This window comes from Cuculus canorus, chromosome 13, assembly GCF_017976375.1.
Source record: "Cuculus canorus isolate bCucCan1 chromosome 13, bCucCan1.pri, whole genome shotgun sequence".
In the NCBI taxonomy this organism is placed as follows: Eukaryota; Metazoa; Chordata; class Aves; order Cuculiformes; family Cuculidae; genus Cuculus; species Cuculus canorus.
Window position 1 is genome coordinate 16899139 of NC_071413.1, and position 27825 is coordinate 16926963.

Sequence of the window (27825 nt, forward strand, 5' to 3'; positions counted from 1 at the left end):
TTAAAGATGGATCAGGTTCCACGTCCTTCAGGTTTAATCTAATTTGCTGAGATGCCATGGTGATACAAGTTCATTATATTAAAGTCCAAATATCCTAGTTAATATTCAGCACTTATCACAAATTCACGTCACACGCAAGCGAGCAGCCTTTCAAAACGACTGGAGCTGGACCCATTGCGTCAGCACTTCATTTGCATCTGTCCAACCGACTGCACAGAGTTTGTAAATATTCAGGTGAACATTATCAAGCGGTCACTCACCCGTCCCTTTGCTCAACAGAGAAAACAGAGCAAACACGAAATATCCACAGGATTCAGTCCCAGCACAGGCTGCTGGTCCTCTTAGTGCAGCACGACAGCCTCCACCCAACAGAGGAGAAGCACAAGACTCCTTCCTTGCACAAACAGACTTTTCACACCTTTTTCCATCCAGTCATGGGTTTTCCCACTTCACTCCTTTAATTTCGCACCAGGTTGTTGAACACATTTTGCCACTGAGAAATTATACAATCATGAATGGTTTGAGTTGGAAGGGACCTTAAAGCCCATCCAGTTCCAACCCCTGTCATGGGCAGGGACACCTCCCGCTGGATCTTCTGTTACGTGATTGTATGTCATGCCTGGCCATGGTGCTTTGGTGGTGCTGGATGCTCACGAAAGGGAGATTCTAAATAACAGACTCTAAATACTGAAATACTGGAAAACCAGCACTCATTTCTTATATGATCTCACAAGTCCATGCGATAGGACGAAAAAATCTTTATTTCTGTTGTTGGTTATGCATTCATACATGTATTCACATACATGTTTTGTTATCTTACTTCATTGCTTTAGAAGAAACACAATTCCTTTCTAGAAGCTTTGCAAAATGTTTCTGGCATACAGCATCTGTACATGAAACAAAGCAAAATGACAACCATGAGAGTCAGGGATCAGACAAAATTTTCAGTCTCTGTAACATTCTCTGCCAAGGAAAGCATTTCAGCATCTCAGCTAGGAAATATTCTGAGCAAACGCATAATACAAAAGGTTCTGAATAAGAAGAAATATAAAGAGCAGCCAAAAAATAACTCAGAGTTTTCACTTAAAATGATGATATTGAACAACAAAACTATACTGTTCGGGAAGTGAATTTGCCGATAGCTTGCCTGTTAAAATTTTATATTGTTTAAACCTGCCTCACCAATGATACCCAACATTTCTGCCTTGGTATTTCCCACCCATTCTGCACCCATCACTACAGAACCCCACGGAGTTGAAGTCAAGCACAGGCGGCAAAAACAAGTACCCACGCTGTCATTTCTCTATTAAGTCAGTTAAACATCTTCATAGGCATCCTCTGAAGCGCCTTTCTTTATTGGGTTTCAATTGTTTCTTAAAAGAAAAATCTCAAAGGAATCAAAGGAAACTGTTTGCTTACTCTCATTTCAAAGGAAATGTGGATGCAGCCTCATGCGATCTTTTCCGATATGTTTGAAACAAAGACATTAATGAACAGTAGCTTTATTTTCATCTTTCTTCCCAGGCACCGGATTTCTCGCGCACACCATATTTTCCGACACTTTTGCATTTTAAACACAAGGTGAGTACATGAGGGGATCAAAGAGTTTCAGCTGGATCTGAAGAGTGATAGCGAGGGTAACGAGGGTCCTTCGTTTCTAATGACAGAAGCATATGCTCTCAACTTTCTAAACTGCATCCAACTGTGCCATTTATCAAGGCCTAAAACTTTTTCATTATTTAAAGCACTACAACAGCTTTCCACTTGATGCCTTGGAAGTACACAATAATAGAGACTCTATAGTCATTAATTATAATATCAGCCGGTTGATGAAGTTACTGTACTTGCTGCTCGGTGATTTCATTTTTAATTGCAGCAGGTGGTGTGGAAATAAAGCAATGTACTGGCACACACGGTCACCTCAACAGGGTTTGCTTTTTTATGTACAGATAAATGCAACTTGGGTTTCAGTTTTAAATCCCACTGCATAAGAGTAGCCGCAAGGAAAAATGAGCACACAGAACACACCGAAAATTAGATGCTTAGAAAGGAACTGAGAAAAGAAAAATTGTCCCCATTTTCTTTTCTTTATTTAAGATTCTGGTTTTTTTTTCCCCTATTAAAAGATTCCATTTCCAAACACAGCTTTCATAAATAACAGTCATAGCAAAATGTAATGTACAGGTTTTATATTCTAATTTCTTGGTCTTATTCATGTATTTGAGTAAGTAGCCACAGTTGAACTCTACAAATCTGAAAATAAAGATGTAGTTAAGCGAAATTAAACTTCAACTGTATTTAATTCTAAGACCATTTGTCCTGGTAATGATTTATCCTTTTGTCATCTTCAGACTGCTGTTGTATATGCTTTCATATAGTATGTATTGCTCTTCTGATACTGTCCACTCTTAAAAGTGTATTTTCCTCCTCTATAATGTAATTTCATTAGTCTCTAATTTAACAGATTAGGTAACTATTACAGGAGATGTTGCTGCCATAGGTTTTCCATGAGATTGATAGGTAATAAAAGCTGGTGTTTCCTGATGGCCACAGACATCCGTCTTCTACATAAACCAGCAAACTCCCTTAAGAATCCCTGCTCTCCAAGTCATAGATCAATTGTACTCAAGCCTCATTACAACACACACACACTCTGCTCTCTGAAATAATGCTGGGCTACCTTAGCTCAAAACTCTATTAAATGTAATTAATACCACGACGATGTAAATGGACCCAGCATTAAGGTATACGTCCTCCGGGAGAACAGGGGAGAAGCAGCCATGTGCGCTGTCTCGCGCGGCACACACAGCCAGGGAGGATCTCAGCACTCTTCCTTAGGATTCCCAGTAGGGATGCCACAAACCAGAAAAGCTGCAGGGCCAGAGGTGGGAAGGCAGCTTTGCCTCAGTGAGTCAGACCTCACCAGAAGACAGCCCAGGTGGTTCTGGAGAAGGGAATACAGGCAGGAAGACTTCTTTTTCAAACAGTTTCAGACAAATGCTGAATTTGTTAAATGTAATATTTTACCTATTACACTGGTGTCCAGAATGGGCTGCTGGGAAACAAATCACAGAACTGGAGCTCACGATCAAGAGGCACAATATCCACAAGGGAGTCTGGGAGTCGTTGCTATGAGGTATTTAGTATCCGACATACCTAACTATTAAATAATTCTTCTTGAAGTGTTCTAATTTTGCTGATTTCACCTTCTTAGGAAGCTGGATTGGATCCTCTTTTTAATTCACTCTTTACCACTATAGCAGCCTTTCTGTACATACAGAGCAGGACACGAGGGTTGGGTTGGGTGATGATACAACTGAAGGAGTCAAAGGAGCAAACAAATCCTTGAGCTGAACTCTGCTCTTGTGCATGTCAAGACTCATGGCACTGAAAAGGGAACAAAGTTTGGCACCTTTTGCTCACAAGCACCAGGAACAGATGCAGGTGAAGCTCTGTACACTGGGTGTGTGCTATTTTCTAGTGTAAGTGATCCCAATCTACAAGATACAGAGCCACCACACTGTCTGTATTGTAGCACCATCTCATGCTATTACCTAATACAAAGTAAAGCCAAAAATAAAAAGTTTGGAATTTGGCCACATTAGTTCTTCCATCAGTTTGCTTCCCTGTTCCTCTCTGGTTTTGTGGAACCTTAGTCCCTTACATGCCTGTACTGAAAAGATGCAATACAAATCAAACACCACCAGCAACATGAATAGAAGACATAAACATTTCAATGGTCTTCACTTTACCTACTCCATGTCATAAATAAGATTACACATTATATCTGTTTTACAAGCTGTTTTATTCCTTTCTTTGTCCTGGCTCACTTCTCTGTCATCTTCTGTAGAACTTCAGTGTTTCTGTGATACTGTGTTACATCCTCAAAAGGCAACACAGCCTCATTTGCCATCGCACCCTGCACAGATCTGAGCTTTATTAACAATGAGCTGAGACCCATACATCATATGATCCAAACGCACATCCTCAAGGACACTTATTTCCACATCCTCAAGGACACTTATTTCCTCCATTTCAGCAAGTAACAGCCTCTAAATCTCCTACAAAGACTATACTTGCACGTACAGATAACCTTTTGTACCATAAAAATAGTTTATCTGCAAAAATTTTCCTCCATCTATGAATATGAAAACTAGTCAGAGCGTCTATAAAATGGAACTGCTGTACAATGAATCGCCAAATCCAGAAATTTCTAAAACTAAGATTATATTATACTATAATTACAGAAAAGTGAGAAGCCAACCAACAGTGAGGATGCACCTCAATCAATACTGGCAAAAAAACCCAACCAAAAGGTGGCAGAGAGCCTATCTAAGTTGTAGAATCTATTACTCCTTTCGGGAATCATTTAGCTTGCCGTGCATACAGCTTCTGAGAAAAGATGGGATGCACGTCATGAAGCCAAGGAAAATTTCCTTCCCATTTAAAAGTAACATGAATTGAGTCGCACAGAACCATGAGCAAAAGACATAATACTGAGAGGGGGGAGGTCCTGTTCCTCAAGTGCATTTTTAAACGCCAGAATACTGGGGGAAATATATATTGCTCCCCAGAGGAATCTGCATCAAGGACCTTGTCTTAATTACGCAGCACAGTTTTCCTAATCTATCAAGTCACCTCCCTATGTTTAGGATCTTTATCGTCATTATTAATATAGGTATTAACATAATCCGAAGGCATCAAGTCATCAGGGACTGGTGAGCAAACCACCAACATTTGGGAAGAGAATGAGAGCAGAAAGTCTCTAAATTAACATTCCCAACCACATAGAAAGCGTATGCAGTATTTTAGAATTAAACCAACTTGAATACGCTTCGGGAGTTTGATTTTCCTTTTGTTTCCTAAAATAGCCAATACACACAAGACAACATCCTGATTAACCGATGAACAAACACAGCCAGAAAACTGACATTTCTGTACTGCTCTGGAAAACTAAGAGTTTCAGTTTAGCAATGCCTCCTTCAAGCTTTTATCAGCACTAATTTCAATGAAAAAAAATGGTAGTAAAATCCAGAACAGAGGGAAAACAGACCTTAATTAAGCAAAGTGTTATCTCTTTCTATTATAATGAAAGCAAAGTTACAGTTATATTTTTACCAAGATTTTCCCCCACTTAATGAAGACATTATCCGTGAGTTTTCAAAGTCACTTTACAAAAGAGCATTCAAGACATTAAAGTCAGCTTAAACTAAAAAGTCTTTTTGAAGTCAATAAACAATAAAAAGAACAATGCAAAGACAGCCTTTGATCTCTTCTTACTCTAAAGTCTTTAATTTTGGTTTTAATCTACTAGATGCATTAAGTCTTGTTTTCAAATATTTTTCATCTGCAGTACCGTAAGTTTGCCTCGATTTTTTTTATTCCTGTATGTTCTTTCTGCATTAACAGACACACCTCACTGCCTGGGATGGGGATCGTCGGGAAGTTCACCCACCAAAATAAACAGAAAAAAGTTAAAAAAATATTTTTTATTCTGTTGTCTTTTAAAATTTCTTTTTAAATAAAAAAAAACATAAAAGGAAAAAGCATCTTCAGTTTGAAATTTGTGAGAAGATGAAAGACTTTAATGCACATAGATTTTTCAAAGGATAAATTATTAACAACGTGGGTGAACACACACTGGTCAATAACGTGGTCACAGAATGGTAAGTTAAGAGCATCCCTCTGCAGCCAACTGCAGTTAATTTGACTTCAGTGTTTGCAAGAAATTCCAAGTTACTCACTAGATTTTTAAGATAGCTTTTACAAACGCTATTTATCTGATCTGCGAACAGTGAGAAGCCCTTGCCGAGGTTCCACAGTCTGGCATTTTAACACTCCTGACATTCTGTCCATCCCTTCCTCGGCAGCGAGGGCCATGGGTACAAACAGGGAAATACGAAAATTACAAGTGTGCAGGAAGTCTAAAGGTGGAGGCAGCCACTAGTTCCCATCCTACCACCAGTTTCTTCCAGGAATCCAGCAGAACCCCAGCCAGAAGGGGTGAAAACCCTCCCCATACCTGTTCCCTCTTGCTGCACGTACGAGGTTGCTGAATTTCTTCTGTATAAAGAGGTGCATCCTCCTGGTATTCACACAGAAAGGAGAACCATATCCTCCTTTTCAGACCCAGACCACTGTAGCGACCTGCCCATTCACTCTTTAAGTGTGTCAGAGTATTTCAAACGGAGAATACAGAGCGCGGGCGGTATGAGCAGCCATCGGAACAAGCCCTGCAGCTGGTCCTCCGCAGGAGCACTGCTCTCGCCTGGTCTTGCCGAGTCACCTTTCAAGATGTGAGGGAAAGGTGAAAACCACATCTGCCAAAAAAGCAACCTGCCCCTTCTCTGCTAGGCACAGTTAACCTAGAAACCTGCTAACAAATTAAGTGCTTTTATTGCCTTTGTTTCACTAATTTTTCAGACCAGCTTTTAACTCACACGCTCAATGTTTGTTGGATAACAGTGAGTCCCGGGCAGTTACTGACCCAGATTAAACTGCCATTGCTTTTTTGGTATCTCATCATCAAAATACCTCTTTCAAAATAATTCCTTCATAATTCTCCCATGTGAAAACATTCTCCATCTCCCTTCGTTGCCAAAGTTGCCAATTTTAACTGATGATTTTTGTAAGAGAACAGGTCTAGAAGTATTTATTTGACAGAGGTCTAGAAGTATTTCTTTGACAGAAGTCTAGAAGTATTTCTTTGACAGAGGCCACTGAATCTGTGACCAGTGTGAGATCTTAGTTGTTCATTTCTCAAGTGGGATACAAGCGGAAAACCAAATCACTGGGGGCTGAATTTTTGCTGATATAAGAATTTTATCATTTCTCATGCAATACATTTCATTTTGATTCAAATAAAACTTAATTCTCTGGGACAGATTTTCTCTAAGAAAGAAAATAACCATGTAGAAATTGGAGGCGATGTCTTTTTCTTCTATCAAGTTAAGCAAGAAGACTAAAATTTTCACTTTGCTCATGGCAGATATACTTAATAAAAAGAATCAGACTGAGAGCACTTTGCTGCGTTCAGACCAGCCTCATATTGATTTGGATGTGCTATGAACCACATTATCTAATCTACAATAAGCCATTTACCAAGTGCAATGATCTATGGGCTAAAAGGCTTAGATTTTTAGTTCCATTGTAGACTTTTTGATGAAATGGTAGATCAGCACAGAATAATACTATAATAAGATTGTGAGGGACATAAGTGTCAATATTAGGAAATTAGAAAGTTTGCCTTACTGTTTTAAATCCTCTTGCCGTTCATTTAAAAGCCCAATATCTCTTTTTTCCAGACTAATTGCATCTGTATATTTAACAGAGGTCCCAGATGACATCCCATGGGGTGTCCGGTTCACAAAGGTTCAAGGGCTCATCCAACTGCAAATATTTTTATTTTTCAACACCAAAATCATCCTTCTGAAAACAACAACTATTCGTGATGAATGTGAGATAGTTATATCAGGATACAAGCTATTGTCATACTGTCTTCTTGCCATTGTATTTCATCTGTCGCACAGGAAATTTCAGCAGTTGCCCTTAAAGAAGATCAGGTACATTTTGCATCATAAACTTTTCTTTACCTGTATGCACAGAGGCTGGAACAGGAGGTTGAGATCCCAGTTAGGCTGGGACTTAAACTAAACAAAGCTAGACCAGTGCTCCCCCAATCTCGCCTCTGATTGTCTCCCCTCTAGCCAACAGCTTTGGCTACTTCCACACATGGGAATTCTCCAGCTGCCACCAGGAACCAACATAGGAATCTCAAGACTATTTGTTTAACTACACTAACCTAGGGAAGAACCACACATATGAGATCTGCTATGTTACTTTTCAGTATTGCTTTTGGATTGAGATAGGTAATGCTGTACTTCCTGGCAATTTACACCACAGCTTCCTTCTCAAATTACAAAGTAACTCATGCACAGATAATTTCTTCAAAGAATGGTTGCTTTTGGCTAACTTGGACTCAGAGGTTTGTGAAAAATGTAACACTGCAAACCAGGTTTGCAACACCACAGGCATCATCACAACAGTATCTCCTGTTAGCAAAGGCAAGCAGAAGAAAAATTCAGTGGCCTTCAGTAGACAGAGAGAAAATCTAGCATTTAGATGAGATCTTAGGAAGAAATGTTTCTCTGTGAGGGTGGGGAGGCCCTGGCCCAGGTTGCCCAGAGCAGTGGTGGCTGCCCCATCCCTGGAGGTGGTCAAGGCCAAGTGGGAAGGGGCTGATCCAGTGGGAGGTGTCCCTGCCCATGGCAGGGGGTTGGAACTGGGTGGACTTGGAGGTCTCTTCCAGCCCAAACCACTCTATAATCTTACAATTCTATGATTTAGTGCCAATTAAGTGGGAAAAAAAAGGCATATTTAATAGACTCTTTCATCTACAGCTCTATGGCAAATTTTAATGCATCATTTCTGACTAAGACTGACAGGTTACATGCCGAAGTAATGTACTGAAGACATTCACGTCACTTTAAAGCAACTCAAGTTTTGATGTTCTAATATTTCAGTTGTACTACAACTATTAGGATGCATCGCCTCATTTTTAGAAGATGAAAAAGGGAGTGTAACTGGTTCAGGCTGCCCTGGAACTTTACAACAACTGACACCGAGTATAATATACGCCAGTTTGTATTAAGATGTTATTGCACCTTTCCCGTTCTAATCGCCAATTATGACTCTATTAGTCCTACTTGGCAGTTCATCTGCTCCAGCATCAGCTGAGGGGGACTTGGAGACGGACCTCTGATCTCCGCGTTTCCGCTCCAGTGAGTGCTCAGTGCAGCGGCTGTCATCTGGAGACACTGAGGAGGGAAGGCATCGCCTTCTCCAAGATAACTACAACTGACCTTACAACAATTTACTAAGGAAATACCTGCCTAATGGCAGCGTGAGTGCAGTTTCTGTTACACTCACAGTGGCCCTGCAAATTAGAGACAACAGGATAAATCTATGACCAGCTCACTAGACACTTCATTAAATCACTGTTCCCTTGCCTTGTAGAGCACTAATAGAATCACAGCCCTCGTTAGCTACTGAATAAAAGATCAATCACATTCTTTGAGAGCTCTTGCTACCAGCTTCCAGAGGAAACAGGGCAAAAAAAGAGACATATTTAGGATCATCAGTAAGATTCTGAATGGCCTCACTGCAAGTTGGTTAAATTACCTTTTCCACAACTGACTCTGGCTGTAATACTCTGAGGAACTTGTTAAGGCTGCTTTCAAAAGCTTCTATCTAATATATGACTACCAGGCCCTGGTCAAAAGTTCATAATGTGCATATGTAAAAAGGTACTAAATTGCCTGAGGGCTAAAACCAGAGGAGTTTAATTGCAGCAAAATGCTGAAAATGGTCTGTGGAGGGTCCTTCAGTGGGGATACTGCTGGCACGGGCTGATTGAAGTGCAGCACATAAAAGCCTTACAACAATATTTCCTTAAATGCAGCTGGAACTGCTGGCACTTGTAGGGCAGAGATGGAGTGCCAAGAGGAAAAAAAGGAAAAGCACCTTCTCTAAAACAAACAATGGCTTAAGGACTGATATAATTCATAATTCAAAAGCGTGTGGGTAAAAGGAAGAATTAAACAACACTGAATACCTGTCAGTATAAGGCCTGTTATAGGCTCCATGTGTTGTTATGGAGGGAAACGTAAGCATGGATCAGAGTGAATCACAGAATCATAGAATGGTTTGGATCAGAAGGGATTTTAAAGCCCATAGTCCACCTCCGGCCATAGGCAGGGACACCTCCCGCTTGATCGCGTTGCTCCAAGCCTCATCCAACCTGGCCTTGAACCCCTCCAGGGATGGGGCAGCCACCACTGCTCTGGGCAACCTGGGCCAGGGCCTCCCCACCCTCACAGAAAAACATTTCTCCCTGAGATATGATCTCAATCTCCTCTCTTTCAGCTGAAAACCATTCCTCCCATCCTGTCCCTACACTCCTTATTTGCATGCAGTTCCTTTTATGCACATTTTAGATATAAACCTATATATTGAGAAGTTGAACTGGGCCAGTGAAGAGCCCACGGTGCTGTCTAGGCTGAGTTAAACCTGACCATTAATCTCAAAGCCCACCCAGTTCTCACCCCTCCACTTCTCACTGGATCAAGCTGCTCCAAGCCCCATCCAACTTGGCCTTCAACACCTCCAGCGACAGGACAGCCACCACTTCTCTGGGCAACCTGAGCCAGGGCCTCCCCACCCTCACAGGGAAACATTTCTTATCGAGATCTAACCTAAATCTACTCTTGGTCTTGGACAGAAACAACAGGCAAAGTACCAGGAGCATGGTCAAAAGCATGGCAACCAGCAAGGAATTCAAACCAGTTCAAGAGACCTCCATTTTCAGCTTTGGAAAGTCCACATATCGATAACCCACAGTAGACTGCAAACTGCAAATAGGAAGACCAGTGTCTTCTGATAAGACGTTTACCATCATTATCAAAGGACTCTAGGTTTACAACATAATAAACACCCAGGCTGCTAGAAAGTCTCAAAAGTAAATTCGCTCAAAGGAAAAACTGTGATGCGTTTACATCATCTCAACCCATCAACCCAGAGAAGTTTGGAAAAGCACAGTTGTAAAGCTAACGGCATTTACCGTAACAAATAGTTGTGTGGAAACGACAAACCAACAGTGGCTGACAATAACTGGAGAATAAGGAACAAGCTTTCATTTGTTTCCTCTTGATGTTCAGTCCTGAGACTTACACATTAGGAAGTCATTTAAATTGGTTGGGAAGAACCCACAACAATCTCCCCAAATGAAATAGGACAACAGGCTATAAATCCTTCAGTGAAAGTAATTTTTAAGGCAAAGAGACTGACTTCATCGCAGGTCTCTAAGCCTCTCTTCTAGGGCAAGCCTTTCTTTCCAGTTCCCGAGCACTACAGTATAATTAATTCCTGGATGTATCCACCAGCAGAAGGGAACAGGGAACGGCACCAGGACAGCTAAAGTTTCTTTCTGATGATGACTGTGAACAGGAATGACCACGCAATTTGGCCCAGCCACATTTCATTACCAATCATAAACATTATTCTAGGGGAAGAAATTAGCAATTAGATCGCATTTACAGGAATCTCTGCTGTGGACAGAGACAAAGTTTTCTGATGAGTCTTCCATCCCTTCCTAACACCAGGAAAAGCACTGAGCTCTGTGTTCATTGTCTATCCATGCACAGCATCTGATTTTCCAAGACAAGCACAGGTCTGGATTGTGTTCTGAAGAGCATAATTGGCCTTCACTGAAGGCCACGCCACCGTCTATTGAATAAGCACATGTGTAATGCAAGAATGATAAATTTCACCTCACCATTCAAAATAGGGTCAGATACTGTTTCCATAAAAAGACTTTATATGAAAACATTTCCTTTAGATACATAAAGCCCAAAAGAGACAAAAAATATTGTAAGTGGAACTGCCACCTTTGTTGACATTTTCTGCTATGATCCCTTTAACAGGCACATACATTTCTCATCAAGAGAATGAAAGAACTCAAACATCACTTTTTCTCACAAAGTCACCACTTCTGGTGCAAAAGCATAGAGAGAAGCTGACTTCATATCTACCAGTTCAGCAAATGGAATATGTGTAGCTCTAAGACATTCAGTGCAGGATAATACCTCATTTCTTGGCAGAACTAGTTAATTCATTTCCAGTTTATTCAGATCTCAACAAACCCCAAAATAACACGCTTCCCAGAAACCCTATATTTACTGTCATTAAGTATACTGAAAATTATGGTAGGTTCTTCCCTTTATGCCATCAGATTTCTAGCAGAACTGAAGGACAGTCCCCAAGAGGAAACATGGAAGGACTTTTCAGGTGCTCAGCCATGGCAGGACCCTGCCTGCCCACCAAGCACGCTGGTATTTGGGGCCTTCGCTGAGGGGAACCGCGGCAGAGAAATGCCTTCCCGACAGCAGCACAATGCTGCTCTGAGTGGGGCAGGAGCACCAGGACACCCGGTATCCCTTTGCGGATCGTGTCTCTGCTCCTTAATTAACATCATGAGATCAGCAGCACTGTCTGGGATGGGATGAACATGAGCAGACAATCAGATTCTAAATGACACTGTTACAAAGTCATTATCATAAAAAATTGCCAAGACAATTGTTGTATTTGAAGTGCTAAATTAGTTTTCTTGTACTGGTGGCATCCATCACAATGTAAGTTTGACATTCCAGGACAACATTTAAATAGTAATGCTGTTCCGTGGGAAAAAAAAAAAGTGTCTCCAATTTTCCAGCAAAATGAGAAAACCCTAATTACATTCATTAACAGATTAATGTAACAGTGACAGCCAAGGTAACCTTAACCTCCATTCCAGAGCATTGAATTTAAGTGAAAACTTTAATCCTAGTATTTCCAGGTATTCTAATGCTCTAGCCTGTAAACTGGAAATGTTCTCTGGTGTTTTGTGCATAGTGGTGGGCAGCATTTCAGCAGAAATCAGTGACAATGTGCCAGCTCAGCACAGGGATTTCAAATCTGTTCCTTTTACACACGGAATAAAACAAACAGATTAACCACTTTTTCAAGGAAACAGATTCTCATTGTGTTCCCCTCCCCAGGAATATTAACTGCATTAAAAACCCCTATATGTTTTTCATTTATACATATAGAGAGAGATGGATAGGTACATGCACACATATATAAACAGTGAGAATATTGAAGTCTGGTACTCAACACCTGAGTGAACACTTTCATAACCCGCTCGGCGTCTCACCAGCCATTTATACGTGCACAGACATCTATTAGGATGAAAGGAAACTTTTCATGGTGTGAACAAACACTACAAGTAAGCTCACAGTAAGTTTCAGCTCTGATGTCTGCTTAACATTCTCGTGAATTAATGGTCATATCCATCTTAAATGCATTAGAGTTGGAAGTCCCACCCACAGCACATGTATGAGAACTCCATCGTTGGAGATGTCAGCTCTTCGGACAGTACTGCTGTAAGACATGGAAGTCCACAGCACTAGGAAATCAATCCTGCCTATGTGGGACAAGTAGATCTTGCTCCCTTTAACACAAAAATCATATAACTTCTATAGGATGCATCACCCAGCGTTGCTGCCTTCATCTCATTTCAATGCGATGCTTCTGCAGTTAATACAATCCCTCAAACACCTTCCACAGATTGTTTTGGCATGTCCAGAAGACTGTGCTATATCCGCAGTGATATTTAATAACTGCAGAAACATGGTGCCACTAAAATAATGGATGGCATTTGACTGTGATGTTCACCTTTGCTTTCATCCTCCTAACCAAAAAAGGATGGATGATACTAATCTAATGACTTCCTTGAAACAGCAAAATAGAGAGGTCAAAAAATCCAAAGAACTCAAGCATTCTAAGTCTCAAAGGAAGCTCTAGAAGCTAAGTAAATTCAGGAATTCTCTGATTACACATCCTCATACAGGTTACTGCAAAACCCACAGCACTGCAGCATTTGCTGTGCATTTTACACTGAACTAAGCACGACAAATTCAGTAAAGCGTTTGCTTTTCTCCCAAAGAGAAGGAAAGAAGGCACGGGAACATTACAAATACTAGGACCACAGTAGAAAGAAGTTCCAGGATTTGAACAGTATCCGACTCCAGCTTTTTCACTAACTCTCAGTGATATACAATGGACAGTACTGAACTGCAAAATACTAGGGAATATCCAATGGAAAAACTACACACGCTCCCTAGGACAGCCTCACCAACCACAGCCCTGTTTCCCTCCACATGGGAACCAGACCAACACTCCAGGCTGGCCAAGAACATCCTGCAGTTTGAGTCTTGCCTTTAGAAAAAAGAAAAATACCACACTCATATCCGTAACACCAAAATACCCCAAAACCAACAAACCCAATCCAGTCAAGTTCCATCACATTTTCCTCTGGAGAAAAAAAAATAGTCCCTATACGTACATTAATCTTTGGAATAATGAACTGACAGGAATTAGAAGCACTATTAGCATCACAGTAGGACACCTCCCAAAAGCCCAGCAATAGGAATTTTCTATACACACACATATTTTGTTGATAGCTTTCCTAGAAGGAAATGTTTAGGAATGTTAATTCAGTTATGCAGTTATCATGTCCAGGGAAGGCCAACACGATGATGAACGACATGTCACATGGAAAAAAACCAAACAGATGAATCACTTTTTCAGGAAAACAGACTCTTACTGTGCTCACCTACCCAGGAATATTTAATAGACTAAAAACCCAAGTATATTTTTCAGTTAGAAATATATAGATGGATAGGAACATACACACACACACACATATATATAAAAATAGAAAGAATATTGAACAAACACTCCTTAGGTCTCTGCAGTTGATATACTGTATTATTTTTGGACCTTGCAAATATACTTTTTAAATGACTTTGCTCTAAAAGAAGGGACTTTCTAGCTCAGATTACTTGGACACTCTCACTGTTTACTCTTCCATCTTTTCTGTAAAGTCAGAAGAGATTTCCCCGAGAACTTCAAATAAATAAGATCTCCAGCTGCACAAACACTATATGTTCTGTTAGATGACTTTGGCTTCCTAAGGAATATTTGCCTTTCTCTGGATGTAAATGATTAAAGAGAATCCATCATATGAAACTGATTGGTGAGCTGTTTAAAGTGGTATGGCATCTCTTCAAAGATGGTGGAGAGAGACATGGAAAGGCCATGTCAGGATAAAGCATCTCACATATCCAAGGAGTTCCAGGGAAACATTAATGTACCTGAGCGCTGCATCCCCCGATTAAGGAACAGTTTTAATGACAGTTACGTAAAACAGGAGCTACCCAGAATCTTTTTTACACAATTTGGTATTTTGTCTATTCTAAATATGGCCACTAAAAACCTGGTGTTTCCTGCACAGCGTCTGTTCATAAATAGATCCATCAAAAAACTGCAAGGGAAGATAAGCCAAGTTCTAGAATCCACAGAATTTCTCTTGCTCCCTGAGTTACACTCACAGAGTGACACGAGCCGACAATGTTCAGTTGTGCAGTTTCATTATTTTTACCATTTTAAATTAGGGCACACGAGACGAACTTGTAGACCTCAAAGAAACAAAAACTCAGTTCTGTCCAAAACCATGGCTTTTGGTGAACCTTTGATGTGTGGATGAGAAGCTCTGTTTCCTAGAGAGCTGTCCAGAAAGCAGAGGATCAGCAGGTCTTCACGTGTGTATGAAAGACAAGGAATCAAAACTGTGAGGAACCAGAAGATTGCCAGTTGCACAATTGCCACAAGAAGTGATACAGCCAAGAAGGCCTCAGCTCAAAGTTTAGTGGTAGAAGAGGAGTTGGAATTTGATTCCTCCTCATTTAAGGAATTACAGCAGATAAATTAACATAAGAATTAAATTAAATTAAGATGAAATAACAAAAATAAACAATAATAATTAATAATAGTAATAAAAATTATATTAAGATAAATAAGCAGATTTACATTTAAAAAATCATAGCCAAAAAATGATTTAGGGCTCTAATCTCAGTAAGAAACCCGATTTAAGAGAATAAAACTGAGAAAGTGAAAAGCAAACTAATGAAGCACAATTACTTCTTACAGCCACTCATTCGGAACCTCTCCACTCCTTCCTCGCTAAGGTATCTCACAGCTTCTAAAATAGGGCAGTTGGCAGCAGTGTGAAGTGGAACCTGGATTTGCCATCTTACATCTCAACCCACATGAGATTTGGTTTTCTAATTTCCCATCCCTCACAGCACTATGATTTCCATAGCTGAAAACGCCTCCTCCAGCTGAAGTGCCCTGTCTAATTTGTGTTCGCTGTGCTTAATTTATGTGCTCGCTGTACAGCAGGGTAGTTATGTCTGTCCAAAAAGCTAAAGATCTATACTTAAAAAGAGATTTTAGGGGCTACTTTTTATACAAAGATTAAAAACTCATCCCCAGCTAAAAACTCAAGCTCTGTCCCTGTGACTATGTGCGACTGTCTCTCTGGAGCGCAAGCAGCCGATCCCTGGATCATTATAAACGAACTGCAGCGCCCGGACTCTGCTTTGGATCACCGTTATCTCATTCATAAAAGTGTTATCTCTATTCCTCTCCTGTTATTAAAGAAAATGAATAATGCTGTGATTTATGTGCTGGCTGGTAACTAAGGAGGCCCAGATCCCACCGTGTTATTTACAGCAAACAGTCTCCGTGACCTCGCTCAGGCACACGGACGAGGAACCGCGGTCGCTGGCAGGGCTGAGCCGCAGAGAGTGCTGCCGGTGGGCGCTGGGGCGGCCAGGGGAGACAAAGCACACGGCGACAGAAGCCCTTAGGGAACACTTCCACTTGGTCTTCAGCCACACACGGTAATTTCAGGCAGCAGTTTTCACTGGTAGCTGGGCTGCAACATCATAGAATCATGGAATCACGGAATGGTTTGGGTTGGAAGAAACCCCAAAGCCCATCCAGTTCCACCCCCTGCCATGAGCAGGGACACCTCCCACTGGATCAGAGGCTCCAGCCCCATCCAACCTGGCCTGGAACCCCTCCAGGGATGGGGCAGCCACCCCTGCTCTGGGCAACCTGGGCCAGGGCCTCCCCACCCTCACAGCAAAACATTTCTCCCTAAGATCTCATGTAAATCTTCATCAGCGGGTCAGCTCTGCAAGTGAGGGTGACTGAAAGAGGAATAATAATAAGGGAAAACAGGAACCTGACATCGTCTGTAAGCTCTGGAAAAGAACACAGGAAAACAAGTACTGTGAAGAGATGTCTGAGGCTTTCAGACAGGAAAGAAATTATGAATACATCACACCAAAGAGCAAAAATAAAACACATTTATTTTTCAAACCTTTTGTTAAGCATTTATTTATTTGCTTTGCGATGCAGCTGATATTTACAATCCATGACCCCCTCTTACTCATTAAGTAGCCCTGTTTATAGATGGTGTAACAATCTGAATCAAGAAATTAAAAGAACTGAACGCAACACTGATTTTCTGCAAGTTTCAGAATAAAATATTCTTTTCTTTGCTGTTAAGTATCTACAAGGCCAATGTTTTTCAGGTTTCAGACAGGAGACAACAAGGTATAAGACAGGGCTGGATGTGAGATTGCACAGATTAGCATTTGCGGGCAACTCAGGCCTGTATGCAGACATTCCACAAGCTTTCTGATCCAAGAAGGCTTTTTTCAGACTGGAAAATACGGAAATATGCTTTTTAATTTCAAAGTCTAATTTAATTACATGTAATATAAAACATTATGGACCAAATGTTTCCCTGCCTTGCAGCCCACATACTTGGCAGGGCATTCTGAGATTCTGCAAGGATCTAAGGGGAGAGGAAGAAATTCCTTACTTCCTCCACAAAACTACAGGACACAACGGAACTGCTCCGCAAACAGCTTCAGGGCTGTGCTGGACACAGCAAATTCCATGGTCGTTGCTTCTCCGAGCACCTGCTCTGCACACTGAGCCCCTCAACTGTTCTGTTTGGCACAGGGATAGGTTTTCACAGATACTTTCCGTGCCTGTGCTGTAGGTTATGAGGGACAGATTTCATTTGCCCTCATATTTCACGCTACATTTATTTTAGCAGGAAGTTAAAACGTGCATCAGTTAAACGTAAGTTTGACAATAAACCAGCTGATATTACATATTATTACTTGTTAGGGCACAGATTTCTAAGTGCATAGAAGAATTTTTGCATCATCCTTCCAAAACGATTAACTGCTACTTCAGAGGCACTTCTTCACCATCTATTAAAACCAATCAAAATACTCTAACACACGTCCCTGCTTTCCTTGTACTCAATTCAGTCCATTTAAATAACAGCATTCTGCAAGGATGAGTATGCCATCAGGGGTCAATAAAATAACGGTCCTTCCGTGCTACCAGAGGAACAGTCCCCAAACCTCGGTGTTAAAAAAGAGAGCAGTTGCTTTGCATCGGTTTATCATTCACTCTTTAGGCATTGATCTGTCTACCAGACACGTTACACGTACACCCTCTACAACAATTGCTAACATCCAGTGGGCAGTGAGTCCCCTTTCCCTCTCCCTCCCTTTCGCACTTCCTGCCCAAAGCTCAATTTGAGAAAAGAAACTGCCGTTGAATTCAAATATGCATTGGTGGGTTCTTCCTGAAAAGAACTGCCTGTTGCTTTTCAAGAAACCCCAGTGTATTTTCAGGAATCCCTTAGGGAGGAAATACAGGCCAAATCGTGCACCGAAACAGGCACCTTCCCTCTCTGCCTGTGGCTGCTCCCGAAGCTGCACATGCCCAGCTGAGCGCAGGATTTGGCCTGAACTGTGAATCCAGCAGTGGAAGCCAACATCAACTCAACACAGCCCACACAGAGCTTTGGAGAGGAAAACGTGTTTACTTAAGGAGGGAATACTATCCCCAGCTCTAAGGGTTATTCCAGCTTCTTTAGCAAAGAACAGGGGAGAAAAAGAAGAGATGATGAGACTGCAGGGCCTCTTTTGGGCTTCTATCAAAAGCAAACAGATGTGATCATTAGGTAGAAGCAAGTTGTTCCTATAGATGCAGATTCATTTCTTGCCAGAACAGCACTTCTGAGTCGATGTTAGGTGTGAGCTCAAATCATCATATGAAATTTAAATTTAGATGTTTCCAACATATGGCAAAAGTAAAACCAGTGAAGCAGCTGGAAGCACAGGGGCTTCCCTCCTGCCCATACGAGCACTGCAATACACGCCAACTGCCTAAAACACCCCTGGGATAAGAGCAGAATGACAAGAATTCATCAGTTTATGTACAACTAGGACATGCAGAAGACTTTAGGGCCCTTAAAAATATTCCTAAAAATATTTCTCAATAGCAAATACTTCATATATGAAATCCAGTTCTGAGATGCTACCATCTTCAGAGGAGGGGGCAGAATCAAAGAGCAGTTCAAACATCGGTCTCTTACACAGTGAAACACTGAGGGCAGAATGGTCCATCTCACTGCAACTAAGGCGCTGTGACAAGGTGACAGGATGAGCTCTTCTAGTTGTAATTTATATCTCAGCAGCAGAAACGATGCTTTATTCACAGCCGCTAAAAGGAGGTAAGACATCCGCTAGGGCCCCAGCACAACGGCTGGCTTTGCGCTGCAGCAGGAAACATAACCCAATAGCCTCAGAACTGCTACAAACCCGAGCCATCTCTTCATGTAAAAGGATTGGAAAAGTCAGCTTACTGAAACATCTGTTAAGCTTTGGCTCCCCTAACACACGATATTCTTTCTGTTACCTGCCAACAAAAATATTTGGTTCAATGTCAGACCATCACAAGTGTGTGCTAATGGCACTTTGCTTCCAGTTTCATTCAGCATCGTACACTCACAGTATCACCTGGGGGGACACTAGGTAACATATTCAGTTTAAGTTCAAAACATACAATAAATGTATGTAATTTTAATCTTGCGTGTAACTAGTAACAAATCCAATGGGGTTTGTGTGACCAGCATTAATTTAAAACAAAAGAAACAACTTAGTCCAACTGTTCTTAGGTCAACTTTCAAAAAGACAGAGAAAAGGAGAAAAAGAGTGAAAGGGCATGAAAGAGAGAAGGAAAAAGAAAAGGAGTGGAGAAAAAGTGCACAAGAAGTAAAACCCTCTTATCAAACCAACTAAACACATGCATGGTTATGCAGCGCCTTTCCAAGCTTCCCTTCCAGTCTGTTATTTACAGTGGCCACTCGTTCCAATTTGCATTTAATTGTACTATCAGCTTCTCCAATTTACCGAGGAACCATGCAGTGGTAAGAGAGGCCCTTTGAACATTAGTAGAGCTACAATTACTCCAATAATAAAATGGTAATTGATTTGCAGCTATTGCTTTCTAAAAAAAATACTTGTTCTCCACTTCTGCCTCGCAAACCCTTGTGGATTTTAGACCTTGAAAAGAAGTAGGTGGGAAGAAAGGAATAGTCTTTCAGTTTCTGGTGTTCCAAAAATCCACCCTACAACCTATAACCATCAGTGAGCAAAATACAGTGTTTTGTTTCAAAAGCTGACCCGACAGCTCTGGGATTCAACACGAGTTCTCTATAACCAGCACAAACGTACCAGAATTGTTACTGTGATCACTCAGAAAACAGGACTGGAATATGTGAAGCTGTGTTTATTCTCTCAGGAAGGTATGGCAATCTACAGCAGCAACTAACATTATGCCTCTAAAAGCCTCACACTTGAAGGACAGACAATCCCTGTCTACTTGTTTGTTCTTTTAGGGAAACCAGATTCGAATCGATCTGCAAACCTTTTCTTGAAGCAGAAACTTAAATCAGCCTGACTTCACAGAGAGCCCTAATTACTGAAGTCAAGTGGCCGGAGTCGCAGGAAAGAACGGCAAACAGGTACACAGGAGTGTGATATTGGAATACTGACTCGTAATGCTCCAGGGAATCAGCCCAAACCGAATCACCCCCAGCAGTGTTTCTTAAGCTAAATTCTGCCATGCAGAATATCCCAAGGGCTGTACACCAGAGGCTGCGTGATCCCTCCCCAAAACGACAATTCACAGCAGACAATAACACGTATACTGAAGAAAATACTACCTCCTCATCAACCAAAGGGGAGCTTCAACAATCAAGAACTGAACAGCTAGACTAAAAAATCGATTTCAGATACACAATGTGTAATTCTTTATTGGCGAAAACCAAATAATTACTAAACTGTTAACGATTCCTAATAAGGAAGCTTTAAAGGAATTATTTTATTATTCAGAAAATGATGAAAACTAAGGCAAACGCTTGAAAACTAATTTCTCAGTAGCAACCTGTAGCCAGGACAGAATGTAGGGATTACATTGTTCTGGAGAACACTGGTAGGAAAACAAAACTATTTTCTCATTTTCTCCTGCATCCAGCTTCAAGTTTCCCAAAGAGCTGAACCTATGAGCGTTGTTCTGAGCTCTCCTCCCTCCTCAGAACATCCAGTCAGTCTATCTTTGTGAAATACCAATTACAGAAGTAATTATTTTTCAGTAACAGCTTTTGCTACAATAATAGGAAATAGTCAGAATCAGGTCAGTGCAGCTGCACCGTGGCGGGTGGATACATGCATATATTGGCACAGATCTGTACAGACTCCAGGAGCCTCCCCAGTTCACAGGGCAGGAAAGAGCTCCAGGCTGGCTCCAGAAGGACGAGGCCCTCCAAGCACCACAGCGCAGGCATCTCTGCACAGTCCCTTGTCTGAACGGAGGAACCTCTCTCCTCTCACAACCTAGACATGGGTCTCTCCATTCCAGGTACGGACCCAGCTCAGTCACAGCCACTTGACGTGCTGCTGCATCACGCTGCCTTCTGCAATGCGGAGATGCTTGCAGATCACAGGAGCCTTGGGACTGCAGCTGCAAGCTCCAAGATACATGCCTAGTGTTTTCCCAAAGCACTCTGCCACGGAAATACTGAGAGGAAGCACAGCAAAAGATGCTCAAAAGTCTATTCCATGCTGGTGGCAGCACAGTCCTAAGAACGGAGCAGCAGAAGATCATTTGCTCCCTACAAACCTGGAAGCAGAAAAACTCTTACACCGCTGAGGATTTCAGCTGAGCCTGTTTGCATGTCCAGGAAGGAACACCTTTCTATTTTTACCGGCCACTGAAACACTGATGGGGTTCAGAGGAACACAATTCATGGTAGAACATGAGTTACAGAACTGATACTTAACCTCAATCCATACCCTCCATTGTAACATTCAAATAACCTCGGTGAAACACATATGAATACAGAAGGACTGACTGAAGTGATAGACTTGGACTGAAGTTCGCTATTACTCAGCGCTGATAGTTTCTATACTGTATTTTGTACTCTCTTTTATAAACCACCCATAAATAACCAGGTATCATTAAAAAAATCTATCAATTGTTTTGTTCATGTTGAATTTAAAGAATTCAACATGAACTTTAGTGGCTTATGTTGTTCCTTAGAGGATGAGATTATCTGAGCAAACAACACAAAAGGTTCCTTTGTGAAAACATGCCAGAGCAAATAAAACTAACAACTCATAAAAGTTCCTCAGACTGGATCCTTTTCATGGGACGCTGACAACATTCAGTTACTCATTCTCAGGAAAACTTCAATAATTTCTTTTATAAACTATCCCTAGTGCAGCAGAGGCATGGTTTTAAAGGTCCGGGACAAAATTCATGCTGCTGACAGACATTATAACTTGTCCCAAGGTGCCAGAGTGCTCCCTTCCCAACCTCATGGCCATAAATAGGCTTTGTGCCTGCCCAGGCTGCGGCCTCAGGCAGAGGTCAGAGCTGCGAGGACCCTCCTAACACGCTGCCAGTGCACCACGCTGGAGCGCTGGTATGTTTGCTCCATAGGTCTTACTGATCCAGTCCTGTTCAAGAAGCTGTTCATTTTCAGATACGCCAGCAGAGTTTTAAACACCATTAAGATGTGTTTTCCATTTACATTATTCCAGTATAAATGAAGATTCATTTCATTACCTCAATGACAATGAAACGTAGAAGCAAACATAGCTTTCAGCCATACATAGAAGTTCCTCAAGTCTGCTCAGCTGCAATAGGTGATGTGATACATCAAGCTATGGAAGGACGGATCCCTCTGCCTCAACAATTCCTCCTCTGCTCTTTTTCAAGTAAAACCAATGAATCTGGTCTGTGTCGCCAGCTCAGGGAGATGGTAAATTATGTTATACCACAATCACTCTTGCCAGTTGTGAAGTCTTCTGTAAAAGAGGCCTGGTTTGGCCTTCAACAAATTGCCACGGCTAGATGAGTTCAGCAGGGGTAGGAACCTTTCTGTCTCCCCAATTGACTGCTACAGACATCGAATGGAGACTCCCTCTCCCTGCTTCCGTTTTGGGAATACACTTCCTTGGCAGTGAATAAGGGATGAGAAACAGGCAATAAGGTTAAAGGATGCCAGTAAAAGTCATCCTCTGCCTAAAAAAAAGACTTTGGACTCCTTACAAATACCCTGGGTCAGAGGTTCAAGGGATCACAGTAACCTCTCCAAGCACTGGAAGTGAAGCCTCATAATGTCTGCTACAGAAGAACTGGAGAGCCTTGCATTGTGTGAGTCCCAGGTCCAATGCAGACCAAGGGAAAACATCCATTGCCTTCAGTGGTTTGTGAGAATCAAGGAAAATGCCGGGGTTTGGGTTTTTTGAAATATGAATGAAGGTGCTTTTACCACTGAAAGCACTCTCCCTCAGCCATTAATAACGTCTGTAGTATCTTTTCTAACTAGGGCATCTGTTTACATAAAAAATGCAGTCAAGCACATTCCACTTAAAAACCAAAGCAATTCTGTTGATCTTTTATGTATCCTGAGCACAGAAATATCTCTAAACCATCCCTCTCCTAAAAGGTACAACTGCTTTAATCACAGTGAAAATCATGTATACAAACAAGGAAGTCGTGCACTTCAAACAAGGGACCTTTACTGAAGATTGGCAAAGTTCATCTAAAAGGGCTGGAGAATCCTTTTCCAGCGTGTTCACTACATCGGTACGTTCTTTATCAATAAAATGAGAGCCACGGTTATAAAAGGCAATAGGTTAAAGCAGATGCACACATCTGGATTTGTGTAACTTTACTTCTCTGATCTGAAAAATGAAGATGTGTAAAATATCACGAGGCGCTCACTTACCATGGATTTGGTGAAAGGTCGAGCCAAGGTAAACAGCAGGGTATACACCCACCAGCTGCGATGGATGGAGGAGTAAATCATGTTTCCAGGATGGACTGCATTAGACGTCACCCCGTGGGGAGAAAGGCGCCGGTTCAGCTCGTTGGAGAACAGAATATTGCAAAGCTTGGAACGGTTGTAGGCCAACATAGCCCAGTACTCCTTCTTGGATGGAGAGAGCAGGCTGAAATCAAGCTTTCCTGAGGAGTCTTTAATGTCTGTAAATCTAGAAAACAGTAAATATGCCTCAGATATCCCAGAGTTAATTTTGCTCTCATTAAGAACAACATAAAATTTAGACAACAGATCAGAACTTGGCCAGAACCGACATAAAACAACTTCTCATTTAACAGCTGAAAGCATCTACTGGAAATTGCCCGAGACCCAAGGAACAGTCCTGTATAGCACGGCAGTAAAATTCCCGAATCATTAGCAAAAGCAAATGATAAATAAAAACAAGTCCAAAAAGGCTTCAATGATTTAAAGGTACCTTATATAACTTACAAATCACTTTATTTTAAAGCCAAACAAGGGTTTTGCCACAAAGTCACAATTAACTTGGAGGAAATAGTGTAGGGTGAGATAATTGCATTAGAAGGAGAGAAACCCAGCATCCTTGCATTTACCCTTCTTCCCTTCCCCTGATTATTTCATCCAGCATTCACACACTGCACGCCTCCCCTTAAGTGTTGGAGTAACTACGGATGAGTCTCACTGCCTCCTGGACTCTTTTTTAGATTAAAAATTGATGAATATAAAGGGGTTATAACCTTGGTAACTTGCCATCAATAGTCTTATATGTTTAAAAGATAAACGTAAACAAAGCCAAAATGAGTTCTGGCAGAGGATAATGTTTTTAAGTATACCCATGGCATGTCTGAACACAAATCAAAGTAACTAGTTGATGTTTTTTAATTGGGTCTGACAGAGTCATTAAACACCAGCTGTTTGCTTCTTTCTTTTCTTTTTTTTTTTTTTTTTAATAACAAAGTGGTGAATGTTCTAAAGACACCGAGAGGAAGAAAAGGAAGTTTCCAGAGAGCATTTTTTTCTCCCAATTCTTATGATTTTATTTATCAATTTTCTGGTATATCTTGATATTAGAAAATAATACCCATTTGGTTAGAGATCTGTTTCACTCAGAGGAGGTACTAAAAATAAAAAGGATTTAGCAAGCTCTTTTTAACACTCAGAGTTTCCAGAATCAGCTGGGGAGAACAGGGATAAACATAATTATAGTACACACTAGAAAAATGTTTTAAAATATCTTTACTAATTGTGCATCTTGTGCCCAGAAATGAAGAGATCAGCTGGAATTTCCACATTCAATCTGTGAGCAGCATTATAACAGTGAGAAAAAAGCAACTGCAGTATCTGAGCTCAAGAGGAAGGCAGGAGGTTCTGTATCTTGCAGAATTAGCCCTTCAATCTCAACAACAAAAATCCTCTTTCACAATTTTTGGCTACATATATTACATTGCTGAAATTAACAGTACTATTCTGGGAGGAATTTCCTATATTCGTTACTAGAGTAATCATTTATGACACCAAAAATAATCCATAAATAAGATACTTAGGGTATACTGTGTAACGGAAACATGGTGGCACATTTGGAGCCCTGCCCCGCACGTGCATTTATGTGAGTTAATCGTACTTACGCCGGCAATCCCATTGAATTCAGTAGGATAAGGGCCATACAATCAAATTAACAGCACAGGAATAAAGACAGAAGGAAAGTCAACCCACTTATTATTCTGGTTTTAATATAGTGTGCTTAAAGTATCCAAAAGCTTACTTTAAACAAAATTCACTTGCGTTGAATCCAGAGAAATAACTGAAAATTAACAAAGAACCAGAGGCAAATAAATACCTCACCTTAGAGCAGTCTCGTACAACATTTTCTGCAAATACAGGACTAGATTTCCCCCTAACAGGGGGTCTTGACTCCAGCGAAAAGCTCCAGCAAAGGTTTATGGCAGTAATTAGATACCAACACTTCTCTTTTACAACACAGTTTCAGGTTCTCAAGTAGGTCAGAAAGTACTGCTACCCCATAATACCTAATGTCTGAACTAACTCCTTACATCAGCTTCTTGCCATTACACAGACTCGGGGGAAAAGCACAGTTATTAACGATGATTTAAGCGTTAAGATTTGCCATAGTACATGGATGGGACCCCTTGGAAAAAGGGAAGGTTATCAGTTGCGTTTATTTTATTCATAGACTGCTCCTTATTTCCCGATGGGTCCTGTGAGCCGTGGCTGATCTCACTGAGTTAGCAAGGGGCACTTCAAAAAGGGTTTACAGAAACCCAGATGAAGATGTTCAGAGATGGGAGCTCCAGTTACACACAGCACTTAACACAGTGGAAAACAGAGGTGTCATTTAAAATACCATCAGAAAGACAAACTTACGAAGGGGAGCAAGCAGCTGACAATTCCCCATAATCTCCCATTAAATAACAGCTCATTTGTCCGTATCCCATCGTGCCCTCCACATCTGGCGAGTGATTGGAGTTGGCAGATTTATTTTGAGAGCTATCTTGCCTGCCCTGCAGTAGCCTCCCTCGCTCCTAACAGGGCTCTGCTACTTGCTTTCACAAACCTGGTGTGATTTGCAAAGATAAGGATGTCCAGATTTTGTTACCACCTAATTACTAGACATTTCATGTCTTTTAACACTGGGGAGGATTATTACTGGCATTTTCTATTACTTCCTTTCATTTCAGCCATCATAAATTTAAAATGGTAAAAGTAAATCTATCTGCAGTGTGTCATTTATACCATAAGCCCCTGTGTTTGGGAGTGATAAAGGTTTCAGCCTGACCCTTGGCTGGTCTCTCTCTACCAGGTCCCTGGGGTTACATTTTATGGAAACATGATTAAAAAAAATAAGCTTCATTCTGGGTCACTAAAACATTTCAGAAATATGAAGGCAGGGGGAGAAAAAAAAAAAAAAAAAAAGCACTCACACATTCTTCTCTTTGGTTTGCTGCTACACACGACCAAAAGTGAAACAGAAATCAACAGCAGTGATTAAAGCTAGACATTCTAGGTCTGATCTTGTTGTCCCTGAATGGAATCAGAAGGCGGGAGGTGCTTTGTGTCCACTAAAGTTCAGAATTGGGGTATGCAATTTGCACAAGGAACTTTATTTAAATCAAATCCATCTTTTCAGTTATTAACGCAAACACCACAAGCGTGTTTGAAATAAAGCAAACCTCAGCAATGTCTTTTTTGCCAACTGCACTTCTCCTGGCAGTAGGAAAGACGAGCATCTAACATTTTAATTAAAACATTCACCAAAAGAGGCATGGCCAGATTTCTAATATGTATTAACTACATCACTTCCCATTTTCGAATTATACAGCTAATGTCTGCATTGAATTCCCTAATTTCTCATTATAAAACAATTGGATTTCATCTAGCAGTTTTTAATTGCGTTGTTTCTCCTGCTAAAATAACTGCACATTTTTCTTGGTAAGATGTTGAAGTTGTTGAATGACAAATCAATATAGGTCATGCCATTCACATTTCATCAATTATTATTCCATCTCCTTGCAAAATCAATGAGTGGCCTGAAATGCAGCTAAAATCTGCATTCCTACAAAGAATGATAAAAAAATACCTACATACTGTGATAAAGCTGGAACGCGCTTTATCCAGCAACAGAGCCAAGTCCAGCAGCATTCACAGGTATTACAGATGCCTCTGATTTTAAAAGGATTATTAAAACACAAGGCCTTTCGTTTTCAAAAACTTCTGCACTTCTGCCCTGTTTCACACTCCAAGGATTAAAGAATTCAGCTCAATCAAAGGTAACATTCACCAACCTGTGCGATTCGGAGGAGACCACCACAACCCTGGCAGGAGACGAACACCGTAAAACGTCTTCCAGAAGCTGGACGAGATAGAAATGTCCCAAGTGGTTGACCTGGAAGGTGGACTCCAGGCCATCCTCTGTCAAAGACCATGGAGCACCAAAGATGGCAGCGTTGCAGATCAGGATGTGAAGAGGCCTGGAGAAAGAGAAGTATTGAATAAAATTGCATCAGGAAAAAGAGACCTCAATGAAATACATGTAATTACATTCCTGTGTGCCCTTGAGCAGGGATTTCCCTGCAGGCCATGAGAGCCCACACTGCAGCGAGTGTGTCCTGAAGGGATGCAGC

General features: G+C 41.1%; 1 protein-coding gene across 17 annotated transcripts in view; it reads right to left on the reverse strand.

Annotated features, from left to right (window-relative positions):
- Positions 1-27825, reverse strand: part of WWOX (WW domain containing oxidoreductase) — a 547784-nt gene that overhangs the window by 388372 nt on the left and 131587 nt on the right. For 16 of the 17 annotated variants that reach the window (XM_054078608.1, XM_009569956.2, XM_054078607.1 and 13 more), the window contains exons 7-8: positions 27487-27672; positions 23615-23879 (exon numbers count right to left, since the gene is read on the reverse strand). In XM_054078608.1, coding sequence (XP_053934583.1) covers positions 23615-23879; positions 27487-27672 — 451 coding nt within the window. Of the gene's footprint in view, positions 1-16345; positions 16376-23614; positions 23880-27486; positions 27673-27825 lie in introns of those variants that run through there. The other variant, XM_054078623.1, reaches the window with a different exon arrangement.